Source organism: Drosophila subpulchrella, chromosome 3L (assembly GCF_014743375.2).
Source record: "Drosophila subpulchrella strain 33 F10 #4 breed RU33 chromosome 3L, RU_Dsub_v1.1 Primary Assembly, whole genome shotgun sequence".
In the NCBI taxonomy this organism is placed as follows: Eukaryota; Metazoa; Arthropoda; class Insecta; order Diptera; family Drosophilidae; genus Drosophila; species Drosophila subpulchrella.
Genome location: NC_050612.1, coordinates 12,892,674 through 12,915,572, shown reverse-complemented (window position 1 = coordinate 12,915,572; position 22,899 = coordinate 12,892,674). Strand labels below are relative to the sequence as shown.

At 41.0% G+C, this 22,899-nt stretch overlaps 1 protein-coding gene across 6 annotated transcripts; it reads left to right on the top strand.

Annotated features, from left to right (window-relative positions):
* The first annotated feature begins 406 nt into the window (after positions 1-406).
* On the top strand, positions 407-13,283 carry LOC119555106 (2-oxoglutarate dehydrogenase, mitochondrial). 6 transcript variants are annotated; one of them, XM_037866326.1, is made up of 12 exons: positions 407-425; positions 4,127-4,244; positions 4,304-4,441; positions 4,850-5,029; positions 5,715-5,844; positions 7,580-7,658; positions 7,721-8,132; positions 8,189-9,057; positions 9,117-10,011; positions 10,071-10,225; positions 11,298-11,597; positions 12,570-13,283. In XM_037866326.1, the coding sequence occupies exons 2-12, from the start codon at positions 4,149-4,151 to the stop codon at positions 12,667-12,669; spliced, it is 3,354 nt and encodes a 1,117-aa protein (XP_037722254.1). In that variant the 5' UTR covers positions 407-425; positions 4,127-4,148; the 3' UTR covers positions 12,670-13,283. The 6 variants fall into 6 exon arrangements, with proteins under 6 accessions (XP_037722254.1, XP_037722256.1, XP_037722253.1 ...); XM_037866328.1 differs by lacking the exons at positions 407-425; positions 5,715-5,844 and adding exons at positions 2,361-2,495; positions 6,716-6,818; XM_037866325.1 differs by lacking the exon at positions 407-425 and adding an exon at positions 2,361-2,495.
* Positions 13,284-22,899: the final 9,616 nt, after the last annotated feature.

Here is a 22,899-nt window from a genome sequence, read left to right as displayed (position 1 = left end):
TAAGGTTATTTATTTAATAAGGAAGTCTCCAATAAGAAAATTCAATTGAACATTATAAATAATATAGATTATGATCCCAATTTAAATGATTGGTGAGTCTTTGAAAGCCGAATTATTGTCACTTATAAAATATATTTACATTTTTGTACTATATTACATTTTTGTACTATTAATTGTTTTCTAAAAAAAGTAGAGACCAAATGTACCTCAAATAATTATGTAACGGAAAACATTTTAAATCTTTGAAAATTATCTACATATACTTTACGTGATACACCTGGTGCAGCTTCCCTCAGTGGCGCCATCTCTTGTAACAAATTAAGAATTAGTGTGACCACCGCTGCATCTTCAAAGCGCGATACATACGACTTATTATCGATATGTTTGCCCCATCACTAACGCAAAAAGTTTTCGGCTGTAGAAACGTAAATATTTCACCTTTTACCTAGTTTTAAGTAAATTAAGTGCGGTAAAATTGTTAAAAGTGCTCTGGGTGATGGGCGACATAGTGCTAGTAGTGCCATTTTCGGGAGAACTGTATTTCGCGTGCTTTTCTCTTGGCCCACATTCGAGGCCCGCTTTTCAATCATGTGGAATTCCAGGAATTAAGAGAAGCGTTTCTGCGATCAATATGCCCCAGCCGCGTGTTCCCCTTACGGAAAACTGCAAGTAGCAGGCTTTAAATAGGGATTTTCCAAGGTTTTCCCCGAGCTAAATTCAAGGACTGTTCTTATATAATGTCTTATAATGCGAAAAGTGCAGCTGGGCGGCTCTTGGAGGAAAAGCGCTTGCGCCGGTTGCCCCCAAAAGAAAAGTGAAATTCGCAATGCAAAACAAGCGGCGACGTCACCATGTGATTTTGTAAAACTAACTTGGCGCATTGATGACGCAATTGAGCGAGTGCCGCGTGTGCTTTTTCTCCGACCGCCTAATGAATCATCAATCAAAAAATAAAAGATAAAAGCGCATAGAAAGCGGCCGCGTTGTCTGGGGCAGCTCAGCTAGATATTGCTATAGGACAAAGTGGAACATCCGCCACAACCTATCATAAGACAGCTGCAAAGACCCCAGATCGGAAGTAGTAACCCCCATAGTAGTACTAATACCCCTTCTCCTCCCCCTTTCAACATGCTTCAATTACCTCATGCTCTTGGCCCTCTCTTCTTCTTCTTCTGGGGGCTCGTCTAGGGTTTTCAATGGAATGCAGTTGCAGGCTGGTTTAGGGACACGCTAAGCAAGGCTCCCAACCTTATTGATTGCCCCTTACTTACCTTCTTATACCCTTTTATAGGGTATCATACTCTTTATAATTACAAAAAAAAAAAAAAAAATTTACACAATTAGAGGAATATTATTTAAATACCTGTGCATATAAATAACGGATACCATCTATAAGGTGGTGGTAGATTTATTAAAATATTCCAAAACTAAACTTTTTCGAATTAAAAAGTATTTTTTAAATAGGTCTGTAATATATAGTTCTTTAAACAATGATAAAGAATACATTCTTAAATGCACTTCCACTAGAAATATTTTATTTTATACGACTGTACAATTGTACAATAAAATCTAACTTAAAACCAAACTGGAATTTTTAAAGAGTGTTTAAGATTCGGTGCTCACCCAACTTCTCACCCTCACTCGAGGTAAACTGTTAAGTTAATGTGACTCGTTTGTGAACTTGAAACTTTATTGATTAGCGGATAAGTAATCGATACACACGCACGAATTCACTTGTCCTGACCTATTAGATACACAGCGAGAAATAATGTTACATTAGGTTCTTTTAAACTTGTGCATGAAAATGATTTTAAAATACTTTTTAATCTTAATAACATTAATAAAGAGTATTAAATATTTAAACATTATGAACGGTATGGTTCCTCCTTAAAACATATATTTTTTCAAAACAACTCATTCCACTCTCGATACTGTATGGATACTTTGTTTAATATTATGCACACCATACCTTTCACTCTCTAGTTCCACCTCCTCTTTCTCTTTTTTGACTGTGTGGGCGGCATTATTTCAAACAGTCAGCCGGCTGACGAACGGACTTTGAAATTGTTGTAAACAAATTCGGGCTATAAATACGCGAGGCATGGGGAAAATACAGGAGGAGGGGCGGTTAGATAAGCGCAGGAAGTTCGGCCGATCGGCCGATATATGTGCTAAGTACCTGACCGTTATCAGGTCCCTCGACCAAAGACCCAACCCCCTTTTACCAGAAGATAAAGACACAACGCCGAGTTGTCATGTGCCCGCTTTGTGTGTGTTTTTTTTATCACACACTCTGTGTTTTCCTTCCAATTTTTCACCCCGCTCGCCGGCGGTTAGTGAAGAGCAAAAATTCGATTTCTAAATTTTGTATTTCACTCTCGAAGGCGGTCGCATTTTGTATTTTCGCTTCAGTCGACGCGCAGCACTCAGCACGAACAAACGTTTGACGCGTATCTGTGAGATACGGATACGAGTGCGACGAGTACATATATTCGGTTGGTTTTTTGGAGCAATCCGCACGCAGTATACGGCGTATATATTAATATATTATACGGTGCTTGTTATTCCACCGCAGTGCAGTGTATATATAGAGTCGGTCGGATCGCACTCCCCTTGGCACAAAATGTAAATGGATTTTTCCAGTCATGCTCCGAATTGTGGGAACTGCAGGCTCATCCAGCGAGCTATTTCACACTAATTAGCTCCATCTGGGCATTCTAATATTTAGCTGCTCTCACGCGAGTCTCTGGTTTTTGCACTTATGTAATGTGTTTTCGTAACATCAGCGACGACGTCGAGCAGAATATAATTGCAGGGAAAGCAGTATGCGAAAAGCGCCAGCACAAAACAAGCAAACAGATAAATAAACACTGAACGAAACTGTCACACTGCTAAATTCAATTATCTTTTCAGGGGCTGTAAATGTATCTGTATCTGTAACTGTAACTATTACAAAACAAAAAACACCTAGTGCTGCACTTTCAAATACTTAACTTTGACCGCTCCAAACCGGTTGGCCGTACCAATTGTTTTCTTTCTTTCATTTTTTTTTTCTCCCCTGTCTGGGGGCCAGTGTTTTGTAATCATTTGCTTTGGATCGTCTAAGCAGCATGCGTTCGTCGATAAGACTCGTGACCTGGCCACGCCTTCCTTGCCCCCTCGGTTCCCATTCCAAATTTCAATTTGTATATATTTTTTGCACAACTGGCCTTAGATAGGGATCCAATTACGACATCCGCACGCGCGGCCCTATCGCTAATAATTTGATTAATAATTTGACAAATTCTGGAAGTGCTGGCGTGGCATGATCGGGATTGGAGGCCGGTTTACCATCTTATCGCCGAATAGCGTCTAGAGGCTTCTGCGTTTAGTCATGGGCCGCAGGAATTTATTACTCCGACCCCGGGACATTCAGACTTGATGTTTTAGCCTTATCTGGGCAAACCCGTTTCGGTCTAAATAATAAAAAAACCTGGATTTCGGTGATGGCAAACAAAAGGCCAAAGCAAATATTCACAACTGATTAAAAGTTGGGAAACGAATAAACTGCGCAAAAAGCAGCTGCTCCTCCTTCTCCTCCTCTTTCTCCCTATATAAACCCCATTTCACCATTATATTTGGGGGGCCAAAGTATCTCCGCCATTTCTTGGCTGATTGTCAAAAAGACGAGCGCACTGTCGAAACCAGCCCACGTTAGTTTGACGTCATCGGCGGAATCAGCAGGCGTACTTCATCACGTGTGCTTTGTTTTGTCAAGCGGTCCCCCGATCTCGGCGGTCTAGTCTGGCTTTAGACGTATGTAAATTCCCCTTCAAAACATCCCGCCATTCCCCCTACTCCGAACTTGTTTCATGCTGGAATTTCATAACTAGCCCGTCGGCCTGGCAACAAGTTATTCGGTGATTGGTGACACAGTTAAAACTCAGAACATGACCATGACGTAAAGACTTCTAGGCTATCTTATCGCTCTTACAGCAGCCGAGGGTCAGGGGTTCGGTGTTTAGGGGGCGGTGCTGCAAGCCACTTGTTTGTCAACAAAAGCGCCATCGATTAAACAGTCGCAAGTGATATAATAGTTCGCTGATAAGATCCCCACTAAAGATTGTCTCTCTTTGATTCGTTTCAGTTATATTTTGTAAAGCTACAAAATGCATAGAGCACACACAGCCTTCAGCCTGGCCTTGTCGCCGATGGCCCACAAGAACTTCGCCACATGGCTGCTCAAGAGCAGCAGCAATCAGCAGGTAAGTCTGGTGTATAGGGATTTTAAAAATAACTCTCCTTATGAATTTATGTCTTACAGATGGCCAAGGTAACTGCAGCGGCCGCTGTGCGCACCTACAACTCCGCGGCTGCCGAACCTTTTGCCAACGGCAGCACCGCCTCTTATGTGGAGGAGATGTACAACGCCTGGCTGCGGGATCCCACTTCCGTGCACACCGTAAGTTTTGCTGTAAAACAGGGATTCGTTTCGGAAAAGAAATCGATATCAAATTCCGGGTTTGATTCGTCTTACAAAGAGTTCCCCAAAGGGGGAATTAATTCGGCTGCTTGTGTTTATTTCTGAAGCGGAAACGCTTTATTCCTCAACGTAAAAATTCTTTAAATGTTTTAAAAAAGATTTAATAACTGAGTGGAAATCATTTTATACCAAACGAACTTCACTTAAAAGGATATTTAAGGCCCAAATATATTAGAAGCATTGCTTCTACGAATATTTAATATCCCAAATAAGTTTTTAAGAATGTTTACTAACATCAAACGTTTTAGAGGGACCTTTGGTTAAGATCGAAGATGTTTTGTGAATATATTAAATTTCAATATTAATTATAATCCCTTTCCTTTCTAGTCCTGGGATGCGTACTTCCGCAGCAACAGCTACGTCAGCCCGCCCAACTTGGCGCCCGTGCAGGCCAACACCCTGCCGCTGACCGCCTTCAACTTCGGAGGAGCCGTCTCCGGCGCTGCGCCCGACTCCAAGACCATCGACGACCATCTGGCCGTGCAGGCCATCATCAGGAGCTACCAGGTAGGTCGGCTCGTGCTGGCTCCCTCGCTTGGTTCCCAGTCGAACGGTGGAGATTGCAGCCACAGCCATCGCGGATCGTATTCGTATTCGTTGGCGCTTTTTGTTTCGTTCTCCTAGGTTCAATTAATGTTTATGTTTAGATTATGATTATTAGAGTTGCCTTTGCCTCCGTTATGTGTGTTCATATTTGTCCATTTCCCGAGACCATTCCGAATCCAGTTCTCACAGTAGTTTAGAAAATACTTCGTTGACCTCCCACACCATCCACAATTTCCACAAAGTTAGACATTCACTTTATCATGAGTAGTTTGGTTTTCTGTTCGATCACTTCCATTCCGGTTCACCAAGTAGACATTGCTGGGGGGATTGGTCACATTTATTTGCACCATTTCTCATAAGTTATTTAAGATTTAGAAATAACCCAATTATCTGGAGTTTTCCAAAGGTGTTCCTAATTTAGTTGCCAAAAAGGAGTTACCTTTTTAATTTGCACATGATATAGATTTTTGGTAAATTTAAGCCCGTTGATTTGTAGCTGGTTTCCATTGTTTGAGTTACTAAAGCCATATGATAACTTCCTGGCGCGCACATTTAACTTGATATACCTAAGTCCTCTGATCTACCCTGTACACCTCTTTGCATATAATCAACCAATCTATCTACGATATGTACGTACCATATATAGTCACGAGGTCATTTGGCATCTGATCTGGATCCGCTTGGAATCTTGACTCGCGAAAAAACCGTCTGCAAGGATGGGCTAGCACGTCGTGCTAACGAAGATGTGCTCAGGCAGCATTCTGGGTTTTTGTTTGGTAAATTCTTTTTACAGAACTGTCTCATTTAACCCCCAGTCGCACCACTCAATCCAAAACCTTTTGCACCATCCCGCTAATACCCACTCGTCCACGTAGAAACTAAGTTAAGCACCCAAAAACATTCGCAATTGGTTCTGAAAATAACTTGTGCTAAAAGTACCATTAAACAGCCGAAGAATGTTAAATGAAATTCGGAGTTGATGAGGAGGGGAAACAGACCCCTACTGTATAGGAATAAGTTAGTGAGTTCCGTTGAGTTCTAGGTTTATAAGATTTCCTGTAAGTAACCTTTGGTGTTTGGCTTTCTCGAAGTTCGTATCTTTCAGTTAAGACTTAAAGTTAAGCGTTCTGTCTATTCTCTATCTCTCGGCACCCCAGTTCCACATCTCTCTCTGTTTTTGCACTGTGTCCTGTCCCACCGATCCTCGATTAACACACGGAATTCGAACACCCTGCCATCCATCGATCATCGTCTACTGACCCTGTCGAAGCTTTTAGTGTTTGCTTTGTTTTGTGTTTGTGCGCTGAGGACGTGTATCTGTTTTCGTTTAAGCCATATCTATTCTATAATTTTAATTGATTATTTTCTTTTCCTTTATTTTTATATAACTGCTTCCTAACCTAAATGTAACCAAATCGAAAAACACAAACTGCAATCGAAACTCAAACTCAAAACCGCCAATCGTCTCGAACAACGTTTAAAACAAATTCCAAATTCTCTCTCTATTTGTATTATGTGTGTGTTGTGAAAACCTAAACAAACCGAAACCGAACCAAATCCAATCCGAAAACATTGTTAATACTACCACCACGAAAACACCACCACCACAACTACCAACCAACCAACATCCCAATACTGACACGTTAGATTCGAGGACATAATATTGCTCACCTCGATCCACTCGAAATTAATTCACCAGAATTGCCTGGCAACTCCTCGACGAAATCCATTTACGCTAATTTCAGTTTTGGTAAGTAAATTCGGCGTTGGTCGTAACAACATCTGGCGATTTGCCCAGAACATGCCCCGTTTGAGTTCCTTAACCCTTGATTTGTATATATGTACCTTAAAACCGAATATTGTGTTAGTGACGTTCTCTATCTTTCACCCGCACACACGATCCCCGGCATCAAAAAATCGAATATCAAATCCAACCAACCCACACAAATGTATCCAATGATATATAGAACCAAGTAAATATGCGCTATATATTGCCAATAAATTTGTGTTACATTGTTTGCACATTTCTGCCTCATTACGTTAATTGCTGTTAACTTGGATGTCGTGCCAATAAGTTTAAATATTATATCTCTCATTTTTATTATTATGTCATTTATAAATTGCATGCTTGTTTTGTTTTTCACGCGCAAAACGAAGGGAAATCGATTGATAAGCCCCACTTAGTCTGATTGCCAGTGAAATGATTACGAGTCCATTAGAAAACAAAAATATCAGTTATCACCGATAGTGTCTAATGCATGTCCAACAAAATGTCCAAATGAAAAACCAGTGAAGAACCGAGATGAGAGCATGAGCATCCGAACCCTATTTAAACTCTGTACTGTGTACGAATATCCCCGAATAGAAGAAACAAAAATCATTACACTCCGAATTTCAAACCAACATTTGCCGCCTACAACTTACTAACCCCCCATTATGACACAATCACTAAGAACCCCTTACTAAAGTCTTGACCCATTGTTCCCACCCAATGCACAATTTAAAAAACAGGCGAGCAGGACATGGAGCGCCAGTTCAAGCTTCCAAGCACCACCTTCATCGGAGGCGATGAGGCTTCTCTGCCACTCAAGTAAGTTAATCCTCTTGCGTTTTATAACACCCAGTTAACATGTTATATTTCCCGCCCTATAGGGAAATCCTGAACCGTCTGGAGAACGTCTACTGCAACAAGATCGGCGTGGAGTTCATGTTCATCAACTCCCTGGAGCAGTGCAACTGGATCCGCAAGCGTTTCGAGACCCCCGGCGTCCTGAACTTCTCGCCAGAGGAGAAGCGTCTGATCCTGGCCCGTTTGACCCGTGCCACCGGCTTCGAGGCCTTCCTGGCCAAGAAGTACTCCTCCGAGAAGCGTTTCGGTCTGGAGGGTTGCGAGATCATGATCCCAGCCCTGAAGGAGATCATCGATGTGTCCACCGAGTTGGGCGTGGAGTCGGTCATCATGGGCATGCCCCATCGTGGACGTCTTAACACCTTGGCTAACGTGTGCCGCAAGCCATTGAACCAAATCTTCACCCAGTTTGCTGGGCTGGAGGCTGCTGATGATGTGAGTAGAATAGGAAATACTCTGAGGGTATCTTTATCTAAAGGCTTTATTTCTAGGGTTCTGGTGATGTCAAGTACCATTTGGGTACCTACATCGAGCGTCTGAACCGCGTGACAAACAAGAACATCCGCCTGGCCGTCGTGGCCAACCCGTCTCATCTGGAGGCTGTGGATCCCGTGGTGCAGGGCAAGACCCGTGCCGAGCAGTTCTACCGCGGTGACCAGGAGGGCAAGAAGGTCATGTCCATTCTGATCCACGGTGACGCCGCCTTCTGCGGCCAGGGCGTTGTGTACGAGACGATGCATCTGTCGGACCTGCCCGACTACACCACCCACGGCACTATCCATGTGGTGGCCAACAACCAGATCGGCTTCACCACCGATCCCCGTTTCTCGAGGTCATCTCCCTACTGTACTGATGTGGCTCGTGTGGTCAATGCTCCCATTTTCCACGTGAACGCCGACGATCCAGAGGCCGTCATGCATGTGTGCAAGGTGGCTGCTGAGTGGCGTGCCACTTTCCACAAGGACTGTGTTATTGATCTGGTCGGATACCGACGCAATGGACACAACGAGATCGACGAGCCCATGTTCACGCAACCCCTGATGTACCAGAAGATCCGCAAGCACAAGAACTGCCTGGATCTGTACGCTGACAAACTGATCGCCGAGGGCACCGTCACCGGCGAGGAGGTCAAGTCGGTGGCCGCCAAGTACGAGAACATTTGCGAGGAGGCCTTCGCTCTGGCCAAGACCGAGACCCACGTCAAGTACAAGGACTGGCTCGACTCGCCCTGGTCCGGCTTCTTCGAGGGCAAGGACCCCTTGAAGGTGGCGCCCACTGGAGTCAAGGAGGAGACCCTCATCCACATCGGCAACCGCTTCTCGTCGCCGCCTCCGAACGCTGCTGAATTCGTGATCCACAAGTGAGACTAATGAAACCCTTTAGTTTGTTAATTGCTTACCTACAAATTTATCATTCCAGGGGTTTGCTGCGCGTGTTGGCCGCTCGCAAGGCCATGGTGGACGACAAGGTCGCCGATTGGGCTCTGGGTGAGGCCATGGCCTTTGGTTCCCTGCTGAAGGAGGGCATTCACGTGCGTCTTTCGGGTCAGGATGTGGAGCGCGGCACCTTCTCGCACCGTCACCATGTGCTGCACCACCAGCTGGTGGACAAGGCCACCTACAACTCGCTGCAGCACATGTACCCGGATCAGGCACCCTACTCCGTGTCCAACAGCTCCCTGTCGGAGTATGCTGTACTTGGATTCGAGCACGGCTACTCGATGACCAACCCCAATGCCCTGGTGCTCTGGGAGGCCCAGTTCGGAGACTTCAGCAACACGGCCCAGTCGATCATCGATCAGTTCATCTCCAGCGGTCAGTCTAAGTGGGTGCGCCAGTCGGGTCTGGTGATGCTGCTGCCCCACGGCATGGAGGGCATGGGCCCCGAGCACTCCTCGTGCCGCGTGGAGCGCTTCCTGCAGATGAGCAGCGACGATCCCGACTACTTCCCCCCGGAGTCCGATGAGTTCGGAGTGCGGCAGCTGCACGACATCAACTGGATCGTGGCCAACTGCTCGACGCCCGCCAACTACTACCACATCCTGCGCCGACAGATCGCCTTGCCCTTCCGCAAGCCCCTAATCCTGTGCACGCCCAAGTCGCTGCTGCGTCACCCTGAGGCCAAGAGTCCTTTCAGCGAGATGAGCGAGGGCAGCGAGTTCCAGCGCATCATCCCCGACAACGGCCCCGCCGGCCAGAATGCCAGCAATGTCAAGAAGGTCGTCTTCTGCTCGGGCCGCGTTTACTACGATCTGACCAAGACGCGCACGGAAAAGAAACTGGAGAGCGACATCGCCATCGTGCGTGTGGAGCAGGTGAGTCCACATTGAGTTACTCCATTGGGATCATCTTCTAACCTAAATTTGCTGTTCAGGTCTCTCCCTTCCCCTTCGACCTGGTCAAGGAGCAGGCCAATCTGTACAAGAACGCCGAGCTTGTGTGGGCCCAGGAGGAGCACAAGAACCAGGGTAGCTGGACCTACGTGCAGCCTCGTTTCCTCACCGCCCTGAACCACAGCCGCGATGTCAGGTAGGTGCCAGGGCTAAAGTTAAGCGGTCAGCAACTATCCACCCACTGAGACAGGAGCACTCCGACCACGTCCACACGCCCCAGTTTTTCTCTCAGTCTCAGATTCGTCTCCAGCCTTAGTTTATCTTTGTCTCTTCAATGAAGTGCACAATTCTCATCGTGCACTGTATCTGTTTTTACTTTGAATCTCTAAATATCTTACTCTCCTTTGCTATTGTTTCACTACTTTTGCATTTATCTTTCATTTGATTTGACTTCACTCTCATTCTTCATCGCTCTCGCATCTCTCTAAGCTGCTATAGCCGTATGATAATTACAACCTTACTTAAAATATGATATCATAACCATGATAACCAAATCATTCATGGTCAGAGCTCAACTTTTGGATCGTTCTTCTTCCGCACTATCTCAATAGATACGAGTATCATACGGCCATGGCTAATTTTTATTTACTTAGAGCTTCCTATCACCCCTCACATGCCTCCTAGCTGCGGTTTTTTTATCATGCTCCCACCTCTATATATCTCTCTATCTATCTTATTAGCTAGTCTTAGACCCAATAAGTGATAAAACACCCTCCACACAAACACTCCAACACTCATTGAACGGATATCCGCTTCTGATTTATATTTTCGTTTGGATGAGCATGTCCAGCACCGCAAAAAAAAACCAAACCATTGTCACCTCAAATTTAAAAAAATGAATCACTGAAATTTGTATCGCCGAAATTCTCCAAGCGAGTCCATCAGCAAATTGGCTTCATCCATCCGATATATCATCCTATCCATTTTTACTTTGCATGGCTTCTTATGATTATGATTTCGTTTAACCTCTGAGTTATCTTTCTTTACTAATCGAAACTTGTGAAAGACGAGCAAACCAGTTGTGTTATTTTCAAATCCCCAAAATCCCATCCACTCGTTGTGTAAATATGTACCGTGCAATTGGCAAAACCTGAAGAAAATATTTGAAAAAAATTGAAAAATTCGAAAGTACCCAAGAAAACGTAAATGCAACCAAAAACAAATCCTTTCTCTCTTTCTCTCTCTCTGTGTATGTGTTATTGTTACAGCCAAAGCGATGAGCAATCCTCCTCCACCAATACTACCACTACTACCGATCATACTAATCACAAATCCGCCACCGAATCCGATTCTAACTCCGATCCAAAGTCGAAACCCTGGCTGAGCCGCATGTTCGCCGCCTCGAACTCGAACGGCGGCGATCCCAAGGATCAGGCGGTGACCCTAAGCGGTGACTTTAATGCCGCCAAGCACTTTGATTTAAAGAACGTACGACACGATTTCAATAGGCCCGCGGGCGTCGCGGCCGCTCCGGGCGGACGTATAGCGAAAACCGGACGCAAAATTAGGTGAGAGGGCCAGCTCAGCTCTGCTACGATGCGCGCGATCAATAAACTCTATATCTACAATTAATCTATCTAATCAACCTATCTACTACCCACTACTATCTGCAACATAACTATCCTACCAACCGGAAATTAACTCTCAGTTCCGTTAACTCTTCATTTGTCTCCTCGTTTCCGTTTTATCCGTTTCCTCGATTGCGATTCTGATTTCTGTTGCTTGGCATGCTGTTTGTTCCATGGTCTAGCGCCTCATGGTCCCCCGATAAGAAAACAATACACTAAACCTTATTACTCTTAACTCAAAGTCAACTATCTAACCCTATCTAATCCCAGAGCACTGTCTTACTTTTCAGTCCTGAGTTTTTGTTTGCACCTCGCGCGTTTCGAAAGTTTTGCATTTGTTTTTAAAAAGTTCCCCTTATTTGTTGTTGTTTGCCAGTCCCTGTCTTAAAAGAGATAACCACAGTTAACCCCGACATCCTTACTGCTTAAATCTAACCCACGCCGTCCTGTCTTCCATAATTGAATCTGTTTGTTTGTCCAACGTGCTGTCTATATACCACATAGACAAACTATATACAAAACTGAGTTCTTAGCGCTTTTAGGGAGACATCTCATACTTATACCATCCTAAGGCCGATTGCTGTTCAACGAAGCTTGAGAATATATTGCTGAATTCACTTATTTTCAGGGGTCCATTTTAATGTTTGGGTTTGGTGTGGTTTTCCTTTTAGGCCCACTCTCAACATAAGATCTCTATTCATTTTAATATATATATCTAACACCCTGCGCTTGCTTAACCCTCATTTCATTGAACATTTGCCATAACTGTGCTAAAACCAATCAAAGAAACTAGACTAAAGTTTAGTGCACGTGTCTAACCAGATCAATAAATCGAATACCGAATGTTGTGTGAACTTACCGCCCGATATCTCAAGTATCCAAAGCTGATCCCAACTTTTTCCCTATCCACAGCTACGTTGGACGTGCCGCCAGCGCTTCCACCGCCACCGGATCCAAGGCCCAGCACATCCGTGAGCTGAACGCGCTGCTCAACGACGCGATTTCGACCTAAGGAGGTGTAGACTCGATAGTGATGGATGGGAGATTGGAGACGATGAATATTAATTACGATTATATTTTGTATTGAAACGTATGCAGACTCTTTGATACGATTTTTTGCTGACGAAATTGTTAAGAGCATTGTGTGAAAGTAATGAAATGTTAAATATTAGTTTAGTGAAATTACAAGAGCAAAACGGCAACCAAGTAACAAATAACACGAAATGTTTAGCGTTTAGTAAACAATCAAAACCAAGAAACAAAAGAAATCTACAACCACTCACAGCAAGTCTTTAATGCAAACTAAAGAGCCCAGATCTAGTAAATAGCCAATTCTATGCGCATATATATTTGGAGTGATAAGTGCTCGCATAGGAGGATCACTATACTTTCAGAATGAATAAATCCCTTTCTAATTTTATTTCTTATTCCTATGTTTAATATTTATTTTATTGTATTATATATAATTAAACTATCTCAAGCCAAGCGAAAAGGGCTCTGCAGGCCACAGTTTTAAAACATTTTATCGATCGCGGGCCAAGAATCATTTTGTGTTTTTGTTTGCCTAAGTTACACATTTTTGTTTAAATAAATAAACAAGTATAATACTTAACAATGACAAACCAACAGAGCTGTGCTTTAGTTCATCACCGATCGCGGAGGCAGTATCAGGGATATAGATCGCGTTTTGTACACTCCCCAGAAATCTGGACTGGATTGCTTTGACAGAGATTCTCAACAACTTGTGTTTGGAATTAGCAAAGCGTGTTTTATTTTTTTGAAAACCTTTTATTGAGCGCATCTAAATGCAGCCAAAATGCTTTAATTGTTTTTGATCCAAGGACGGAGTCCAATCAGGACCCCCTTAAAATATTTACAAAACAAAATATATATATCTACGATTAATATTGCACTTTGTCTCGCACCAATATAAGATATTGAAATGTAGAGTGATAAAGCTAAAGGAAAACCAGGCATTCAAGCAAATTTTCCAAGAAAAACAAAATGAACTTGACTATTTTACAGAATTATAGAACTTAACGAGAGAGTATGTGTGTGCGACATTGTCGAAAATCTAACTTAAACCCTACATTTTAATGTTACTAACAAAAGAGAAGTCACAACTTTGCACCAAGTAAGTAAGTAGAATGTTAACATGAATTATTACACAAGACGAGGAGTTTTCAAGAGTCCTGATAAGAAATGAGTTTGCAGTTAATGTAAAATGAGGCGATAAACACGATACGAATGGAAATATACAATTTACTATATAAAGCATGGTACATGGTGTCTTTTATTAAACATGAAATGTGGAAAACCTTATACAGCTTCTAGACCACAGAATATTTTTCTTTCGCAGCAGCAACCAGTTTCTGCTTTCAATTTTCCTCACTTTTTTCTTGACCAACAACTAGATTTTCTATAGGAAGTTGGAGAAGACTGGCCGCAAAGCATTTTCCATTTTCACTGCTCCATCATTCTATGCGTACTTTCACATGCTATCTTCGAGATGGAGCCAAGATCTTCCTGTCCTGACAACTTGGACAACGCCAATTGGGCAGGTAAAGTGCTCACTTTTGGTCAATTTCTTTCCCCTTGCAAAAGCAATTTCATCGAACATCTTCGGCAAAGTTTTTGCCTCGCTCTTGCCTTACTTTCTAATGTTGACAGTATTTTTTCATGTTCCCCCGGAGGAACTCCGCCAGCGATCGGAGACAAGAGTGTCTTTCTTTTGGGGCTGCTCTTGTGCGGTGTTCAGGTAATTGTGTAAAGTGTATCAGACGCAAACACACCGTGTCTGGAATTCTTTATTATTTTCTGTTGACTCAAGTATTTTGCGTTTTTATTGCTGTCTCTGCCAAAAGAAATATCGCTACAAGAAGTGAGAAAATAATTAAAAAGCTTTAGGTGCCGAAGGGTTAAACACTCTTTGTTATTATTTTAGTATATTTAATACTATTAAATTAATAGATAATTGGAATTGATCTGTTGTTATAAATAGCAAGTCTAGTAAAAAATAGTAATAGCTCCAGTTCAAATTAATTCACAAATTATTATCGACATTTTATATATCAAAAAGTGAACTATCTATCCAAATATAAGTACGTATTATACATATATTCTATTATTCAAAATATTTAGTTCCAAAAATAATGATGGAATTTTTATATGGATATTATCTGGAATATTATGTTATACCTTTTTTAAAATTCTTCCTGTTTACATCTTTAAAAAAACCTAGCAGTGCTTAAAAATTATTACTTGTCACAATTTAGGTAGCTCACAAACCGGAATAAGCGAAGCACCCTTATGAAGGGTGAAAACCACAATAATACTCCATGAAGAATAAACAAAATCTGGAAATGGGGACAGTTGGATACCGCTAAGTGCGGAACATTGCCTGAAAGCTCTGCCCGGGTCACCCTGTGCCCGCTCCGATTCTCGGTGTTGAATGTGGGGCCTTCGGGGCGCCTGACCCGAGTACTACCGACCCGACCCAAAGCTTCCGATCTCGACGCTCTGTGCCCCATTGTTATGGGGCTGCGCACTCTCGCACGCTCTCCATCTTCGTGCCACTCCATTCCCCCCGATCCCAAGCGATCCGGCGGTATCAGTCTCCGTCTCCGGTCTCCAAATCAGTCTCAGTCCAGCTATCAAACTCTTACGAGCTCCATTAGCGCGCGCTTCGGTTCAAATCGGTTTGGTTATTCCACATGCCACACGTCCACGTCCAATTGTTATCGAAGCCAAGAGGCTGGGTAATGTGATCGATCGCTGTCAATGGTGCAACCTGCAATTGAGTGGATAAATAATTAGAAAAGTAAAAGTGGAAAAGTAGAAAAGTGAAAAATGTGGCCAGTGGTCCGATGGTGCTCCCAGTTCCCGCGGCTTCTGCCCGGGAAAGTGTACGACAGATTCGCCACTCGCCAAGCATAGATAAAATGATAATACGCCAAGGCTGATTTGTGTATGAAAGCGTGAAAGATAATGCCCAGTGTATTCCTTACATAACAATTGAATAGAGCGATTAGCATACAAATGAAAAGAGTGAAACACCGAATTTGATTGATTTAAAGCTCCATTAATTGAGCTCTTTGGATGCTAATATAGGATTGGGATTTTAGTTAAGCAGCGCAGTGAACAGCCTCAAAATGTAAGTATTCTAGAACAAAAGAGTGATAAAGCAGTTACTGAATGCAATTGCACAGCTCATATAACATAAAGAATTTTGTACTGATAAAAGCGGGGACTCATCGGCAGTTTTCTGTGAAAAACAATTATTTTTTTTCCTCAATGTACGCAATAATATTTGTATCACACGATTCTTTTATGAGCTGTAAACCCTTTATTTTCTCGATCTGGTTGATTTTTCTGGGTCTCTTCGCCCATCATTGCCAATTTACGGCTTTGGTTGCCGTGCAGTTAGAAAGCTGCCAAAAGCAAATAAAGGTCGGGCCGTACTCTCTTTGAAAGTTGTTTATCCGACGGATTGGGGGGAGGGGCAGAAAAGTGAAAGACGATTGATTAGCATCGTGATGAATCTGGGTTCTTTGAGTATCCATTACTCACATTTGTTGTTTGATGCATAAACATTTTTAATACAAACTAACTATGCTACAAATTTTTTTTCTCAATAAATGGTATATGGTTTTTATAACAATTTAAAGGTATTTTATTTTCTCCCTCCCTATCACTTTTCAGTTTTTATTCACAGATAAAAAACCTTCTTTTAATTCTCTTGATAAGAATATTTGCCAATGGAACTCACATATCGATTTATGGTTCGTGTGTTATTTCCTTTACAGTTGATTGTTTTTTGTGATTTATTACTGTCTATATCATATCAAAAAAACATGTGAGTTATAGAATTCATAAAAAATATATATTTTTTATATTTTGCGGTGCAGCAGTCATTTTTTCACACCTAACTTACGCATGTTTTTTAGCCCAGAGCCCAGCCTTTGCTTACCTACGGATTTCATTGTTGCACTACCAGTTTCCATTTCATTGCGACTCCAAGTCGTAGTTGCCGTTACAATTACCACGATTTCTTCCGGCCTCATTACAAGGCAAATACCAGTTTACACACACGATTGTGACGAGTGTAATTCTGCAATGTCTGCCGAGTTTAGTTCGGTGGAATTGAGTGGAGCAAAGTGAAGTGGCCTGGTCATGGCTTCCGTTTCGCGGTTGTCGTCAAAGAAGAAATCACCATAATAACTCTGTTAGTTATGCAGTCGGCAAATTATACCCAAAGATTATACATAGCCATGGCAAGGAGGCTAACCTAACCACTTTCCATTTTTATTCACATGATCTCAGGGGGGTAACCATCTTGAGATCAGCTTCTTTGCATAACAATTGTTTGATGTCTAAGTAGTGGTCGTATAATTAGAGCCCACGCCCACGGCAAACAGTACACGAAATTGTGCTGCGTGGGCGTAATTGTGAATTTGTATCGCGCAGATACAAATAGATACTCAGATGCTAGTAATTGTAATAATAATGTAGGTGCAGCTTACAGCCACTGACAACCCCGGTCGGAATTGGCCAAAGTCTGGGGGACTTTTCCCTGGCATTCCTCAACCGCAGACCCAATCCGTGACTCATGCCCCAAATGCGAAGCTGATGCTGGTCAAAACCTGTAGACGGAGCTGCACAAAAATTCCTCTTACTCAAGTGGCCAGCAGGAACACTCAGGGAAATTACTTGTAGTTATATTAGTATGGAAAATATATTTTGAAAAAACACAGTAACAGTCCAGATCTCACCGAGTAAAGACGTGTAACTACGACAATTAAACACCTGCTACGCAAGTGCTCACCCAAAATTATTGTGACAAACAAACAAGTGACTAAAGCAGAACCCGAAAAAACAATAACAAAACACACATAGCCCACAGCAACAATAACAACGCGGGGCTCGCCCCAAGTGCACCGAAATGATACCACCCGACAAAAACAAACTATTTGCAATGAACGCAAGCTTACTGAACGAACAAAAATTTATAGTAATTTCCCGTAAAGATAACCAATCATTCGAAAACGTTAACCCATTTATTATTAAAAAATCAATAGACTTTACATGTGCAGGCGAAGTTCTATCATGCAAAAAAACAAGAGCGGGAACATTACTAGTTCAAACAAAACACACAATTCAAGCCACAAAACTACTGAAAATAAATAAAATTGGAGACATAGAAGTAACAGCTAGCGAACACAAAACCCTAAATTCATCAAAAGGAGTAATATACTGCAACCAACTTAGAAATATATCCGAAGAAGAAATCCTTAAAGAGTTAAGATCGCAAAAAGTTATAGACGTATACAAATGGAAAAAAATTGAAGCAGACAAAACCGAAACATTAATGGGCCTAATTACACTAACATTTAACTCAGTTACTCTTCCCGAGAAAGTAATGATAGGGTACGAAGTAGTCTTTACTCGCCCATACATCCCAAAGCCACGCAGATGCAACAAATGCCTTCGTTACGGTCACCCCACACCAATTTGCAAACAAGAAAACTTTATTTGTAACAATTGCTCTCAAACCAAACACACTACTGAAACCGAACAATGCTACAGAGAACCCAATTGCATAAACTGCAAAAACAACCACAAGCCAACTGATAAGAAATGCCCAGTATACATCAAACAGCAAGAATTAATTGCAATTAAAACTACTGAAAAAGTTGACCATAAAACAGCTCTCTCAATATATTTTTCACGACATAACCATAATCAGGAAATTACCTTCTCCCAAATCTTAGCAAACCCACCTCCAAGCGAGGTTATCACCCAACCCAAACCCTCAAACACATCAACTATCAAACCAGCTAACACAAATGTCGACAAAACTAAACAAAACAACACAATAAGAAGCCAACAAGCCCACTCCGAACCACAAGCATCATCCACATCACAACAACAGAGAACACACATAACTTACGAATCAGACACTGAAGCAATGGACACCCTACCCTGTACAAATCTTCAGCCACAAAACAAACCCGCGACTGACAGAGTACTTAGAAGTACCTACAAAGATAAATACAATACTCTCACAAAAACCCTTAAATCAAAAGACACCAGATCAAACCAACACAAAACTGATTTCATAAAGAACTCAAAAACAAAACCTAGTCAAAATGACGACGACGACGAAGAACTATAACCCCAAGACATGTCATTGAAAATATTGCAGTGGAACATAAAAGGTTACACTAATCACTACAACGAACTTCTCACCATAATTAAAAAAAACTCACCCCATGTAATATCCCTTCAAGAAACACATATACAATCCACACACAATTTACCAACACCAATTAACTACACATTAATCACTAACATAGCAACTAACAGATTCGGAGGGGTAGCTCTTCTAGTCCACAATTCTATCCAACATACGCAACACATCATCAATGAAGACTTTGAAGCAATAGCGGCCAAAATAGAATCCAAACAAACTATAATAATATACTCAATATACATAGCACCAAATAAACCACTTTCACGCAATAACCTTAATAACGTCATAAATACAAATAACCAAACAATAGTCGTAACAGGAGACTTCAACGGATGGCATCCCAATTGGGGATCACCACACACAAACACAAGAGGCAAAATAATCTCAAAATTCATAGAACAATCACACCTTACACTCCTAAATGATAAATCTCCCACTCATTTCACCACACACAACACCTTCACTCATATAGACCTTACTTTCTGCTCACCCTCGTTAACTCCTGTCGCAAACTGGACAATCTCTGATGACCTTTGCGGAAGCGATCATTTCCCTATCCTAACTTCCTTATTTCCTTTCGAACCACAAAGCAACTACAGCAAACCATTCTTCAAAATCAAAGAAGCCAATTGGGAAAAATTCTCGGACTCTACTACAAACCTGAACAACATATACCCCACAACTACAAACATCAACAAAGAAGCAGCCACCATCAACAAAATATTAATACAAAGCGCGCACTTTAGTATACCACAATCTTCACAAAACCTACATCCACACAAAGTTCCTTGGTGGAACAAAAAACTCACACAAATGCATCAAACGAAGAAAAACACCTGGAAAACCCTTAAGAGAGACATTTCGCAAGCCAACATCATTAACTATCGTAGAGCAAACGCACTTCTTAAAAGAGAAATTAAAATAAGAAAAAGAGAAGCCACCATCGCATTTACATCTACAATACAAAGAAACACACCGACATCAACAATATGGAACAACATTAGACAATTCTGCGGTTTAAATCAATGTAAACAAATACACTGCATAAACAACACAACTAACACACATGAAATAGCAAACCAATTCGCACAACACTGGTCTAGCCTTGCCACAGATTACAATTTCGACCTACAATTCACATCTCACAAATATAAACCAATAATTATAAACCACACCCCATCCACATCCGCAACAGAAATAGAAAAAAACATAACAAAAATAGAACTTACAATAGCCTTACAATCCTTGAAAGGATCCACACCAGGACTCAACAGATTGTCATACCCGATGATCAAAAATAGCTCTTCAATAGTACAAGATAGAATAGTATCCCAATTTAACAAAATTTTTAACACATACATCCCACAATCATATAAAACGAGCCTCATAATACCCATACTCAAACCAAATAAGAATAAAACAGACATTACCTCCTACAGACCCATTTCTCTTAACTGCTGCATAGGAAAAATATTAGACAAAATAATATCGCAAAGACTTTGGTGGTTTTTAACCAATAACAAACTTATACATCCAAACCAATTCGGCTTCAAGAAAGGAAAATCGACTTCAGATAGTCTACTCTTTGTAGACCATCTCATAACGAAGTCACTAAACACAAAAAAGCACATCTCACTCGTCTCTCTTGACTTTGCAAGAGCATTTGATCGAGTGGGTGCACACTCAATAATAGACCAACTTATCGATTGGAAATGCGGACCAAAAATAATAAACTACGTAAAAAATTTTATGAGCAACCGCAAAATAACAGTCCGTGTAGGAACTCAAAACTCTACCATACGTCCTCTTGATAACGGCATTCCTCAAGGCTCACCGATATCAGTCGTCTTATTTATAATAGCTTTTAACAAACTCGCAAACATAATCTCCCGACACAAACAAATTAACTTCAGCGCATATGCAGACGATTTTTTTATAATAATAAACCTAAAAAAAAACAAAAACATAAATTACAACCTAAACCCACTCTTTCTAGACATCGAAAATTGGGGCAACTACTCAGGTGCCTCTCTTTCTCCAACAAAATGCCAGCACCTACACATTTGTAAAAAACACAATTGTAACTGCACTATCACCTGCAACAACACCATTATAAACAACGCAACATCAATCAAAGTCCTCGGACTTTGGATTAACAAAAAATACAACTGGAACACCCACATCAATGCTCTCATCCCTGCACTCTCCTCCAAACTGAACATCATAAAATGCCTAGCTAGCCCTAGATTTAATTGTAACACACATACCCTGCTAAATGTCACAAAAGCAATTCTAATATCAAAAATTGACTACGGACTTCACATATATGGACACACCTCAAAAAGTTCTCTAAACAAACTAAAAACGTCATTTAACTCCGCTATCCGGCTATCTCTGGGAGCATTCTATACAACACCTATTCACAATCTTTTATACGAAACAGATACACCAACAATAGAACAAAAGCGCGATTATCTAACAGCAAAAATCTTTAAATCCTTACTACACTCAAAAGACACCCCGATTCATAAATTAATTAAACCAAAAAAGAACACGAAAAAATGGACCTCAACAATTCAGCGATCAATTAAAATATGCCAAAAAAACAACATACCCTACAAACCAAAAATAATCAACAAATTAAAACCCGCCTGGCAACTACCTAGCGTCACTATCAATACATCATTACACATTTACAACAAGAACAAAACAACACCAGAAACATACCAAACACTCTTTAACGAAGCAAAATCACTCTTCCAAAATCACAACTTCATATACACCGACGGATCCCAACAAAACTCCATAACAACATTCGCAATCACCACAGAAACGGAAACCTTAGCATTCGGAAGTTTACCTCCCTACTCTTCAATTCAGTCAGCTGAAATCTTAGGCATCCTTGAAGCCCTAAAAATAACCCAAAAAATGCACGGTAAATTCGTAATATGCTCCGACTCTCTAGGAGCCATCGAAGCCATAAAAAACACACAAAACAATAACATTTACCCAGCCCTAATCCGCTCAATCCTAACAAAGCACTATCCAAAATTCAAAATCTTATGGACCCCAGGACACTGCAACATTAAAGGAAACGAGATGGCCGACAAAGCAGCAAAGTTAGCACTAAATATGCCACTAATATACACACAAAACTTATGCACAAAAGACATTAACAAATTCTTAAAACAACAACTCAACGAAACCAAAAAGAATATACTTTTTAAATGCAATAATTGGTACCAAAACATCAACTCAAACAACACACACACAGATTTCTACTCAAACGTAACACAACAACAAATAACTCGCCTTGATCAAGTTAAATTTACCAGACTGCGTCTAGGACATACAAACCTGACGCATAAATATTATTTAGATCGCACCACTCCACAAAACTGCCCAATCTGCCTTACACACTCCCCAATTGATATGGACCACATCCTTAATTCATGCCCCGCCATAGCCCATACAAAACTAAATATCCTCAATAACATTAACGCCATACAGTACCTCAGGAACCCATCAATAGAAAACATCAAAAAAATAATAACATATTTAAAAGAAATAAAATTATATCATAGCATATAAAAGCTTCTCACATCCCTCAAATTAAAAATATAGGTAAACCTAAATGTTAAAAAAAAAAAAAAAAAAAATATATATATAAAAATTGTTAAATTAAGTAAATAAATAAATTGTTAAATTAAGTAAATAAATTCGTAGTCGAAGGCCTCGTAGCTAGCACTACATTCCCTATGTTAGTATTAGTTTTGTAAACTTTACTATCATCTCAAATAAATAAATAAATAAATATTTTGAAAAAAGTAATACCTATATATTATATATAATAATAAAATATTTTAATGAATATATGTGAATATATTAATAAAAATAATTGAAAATATTTAAAGTCCTACATCTTATATTTAAAATCCTTCATTGAACAAACCTTGAGCATATCCGTTAGGCTAATATGTTCTTATCAAT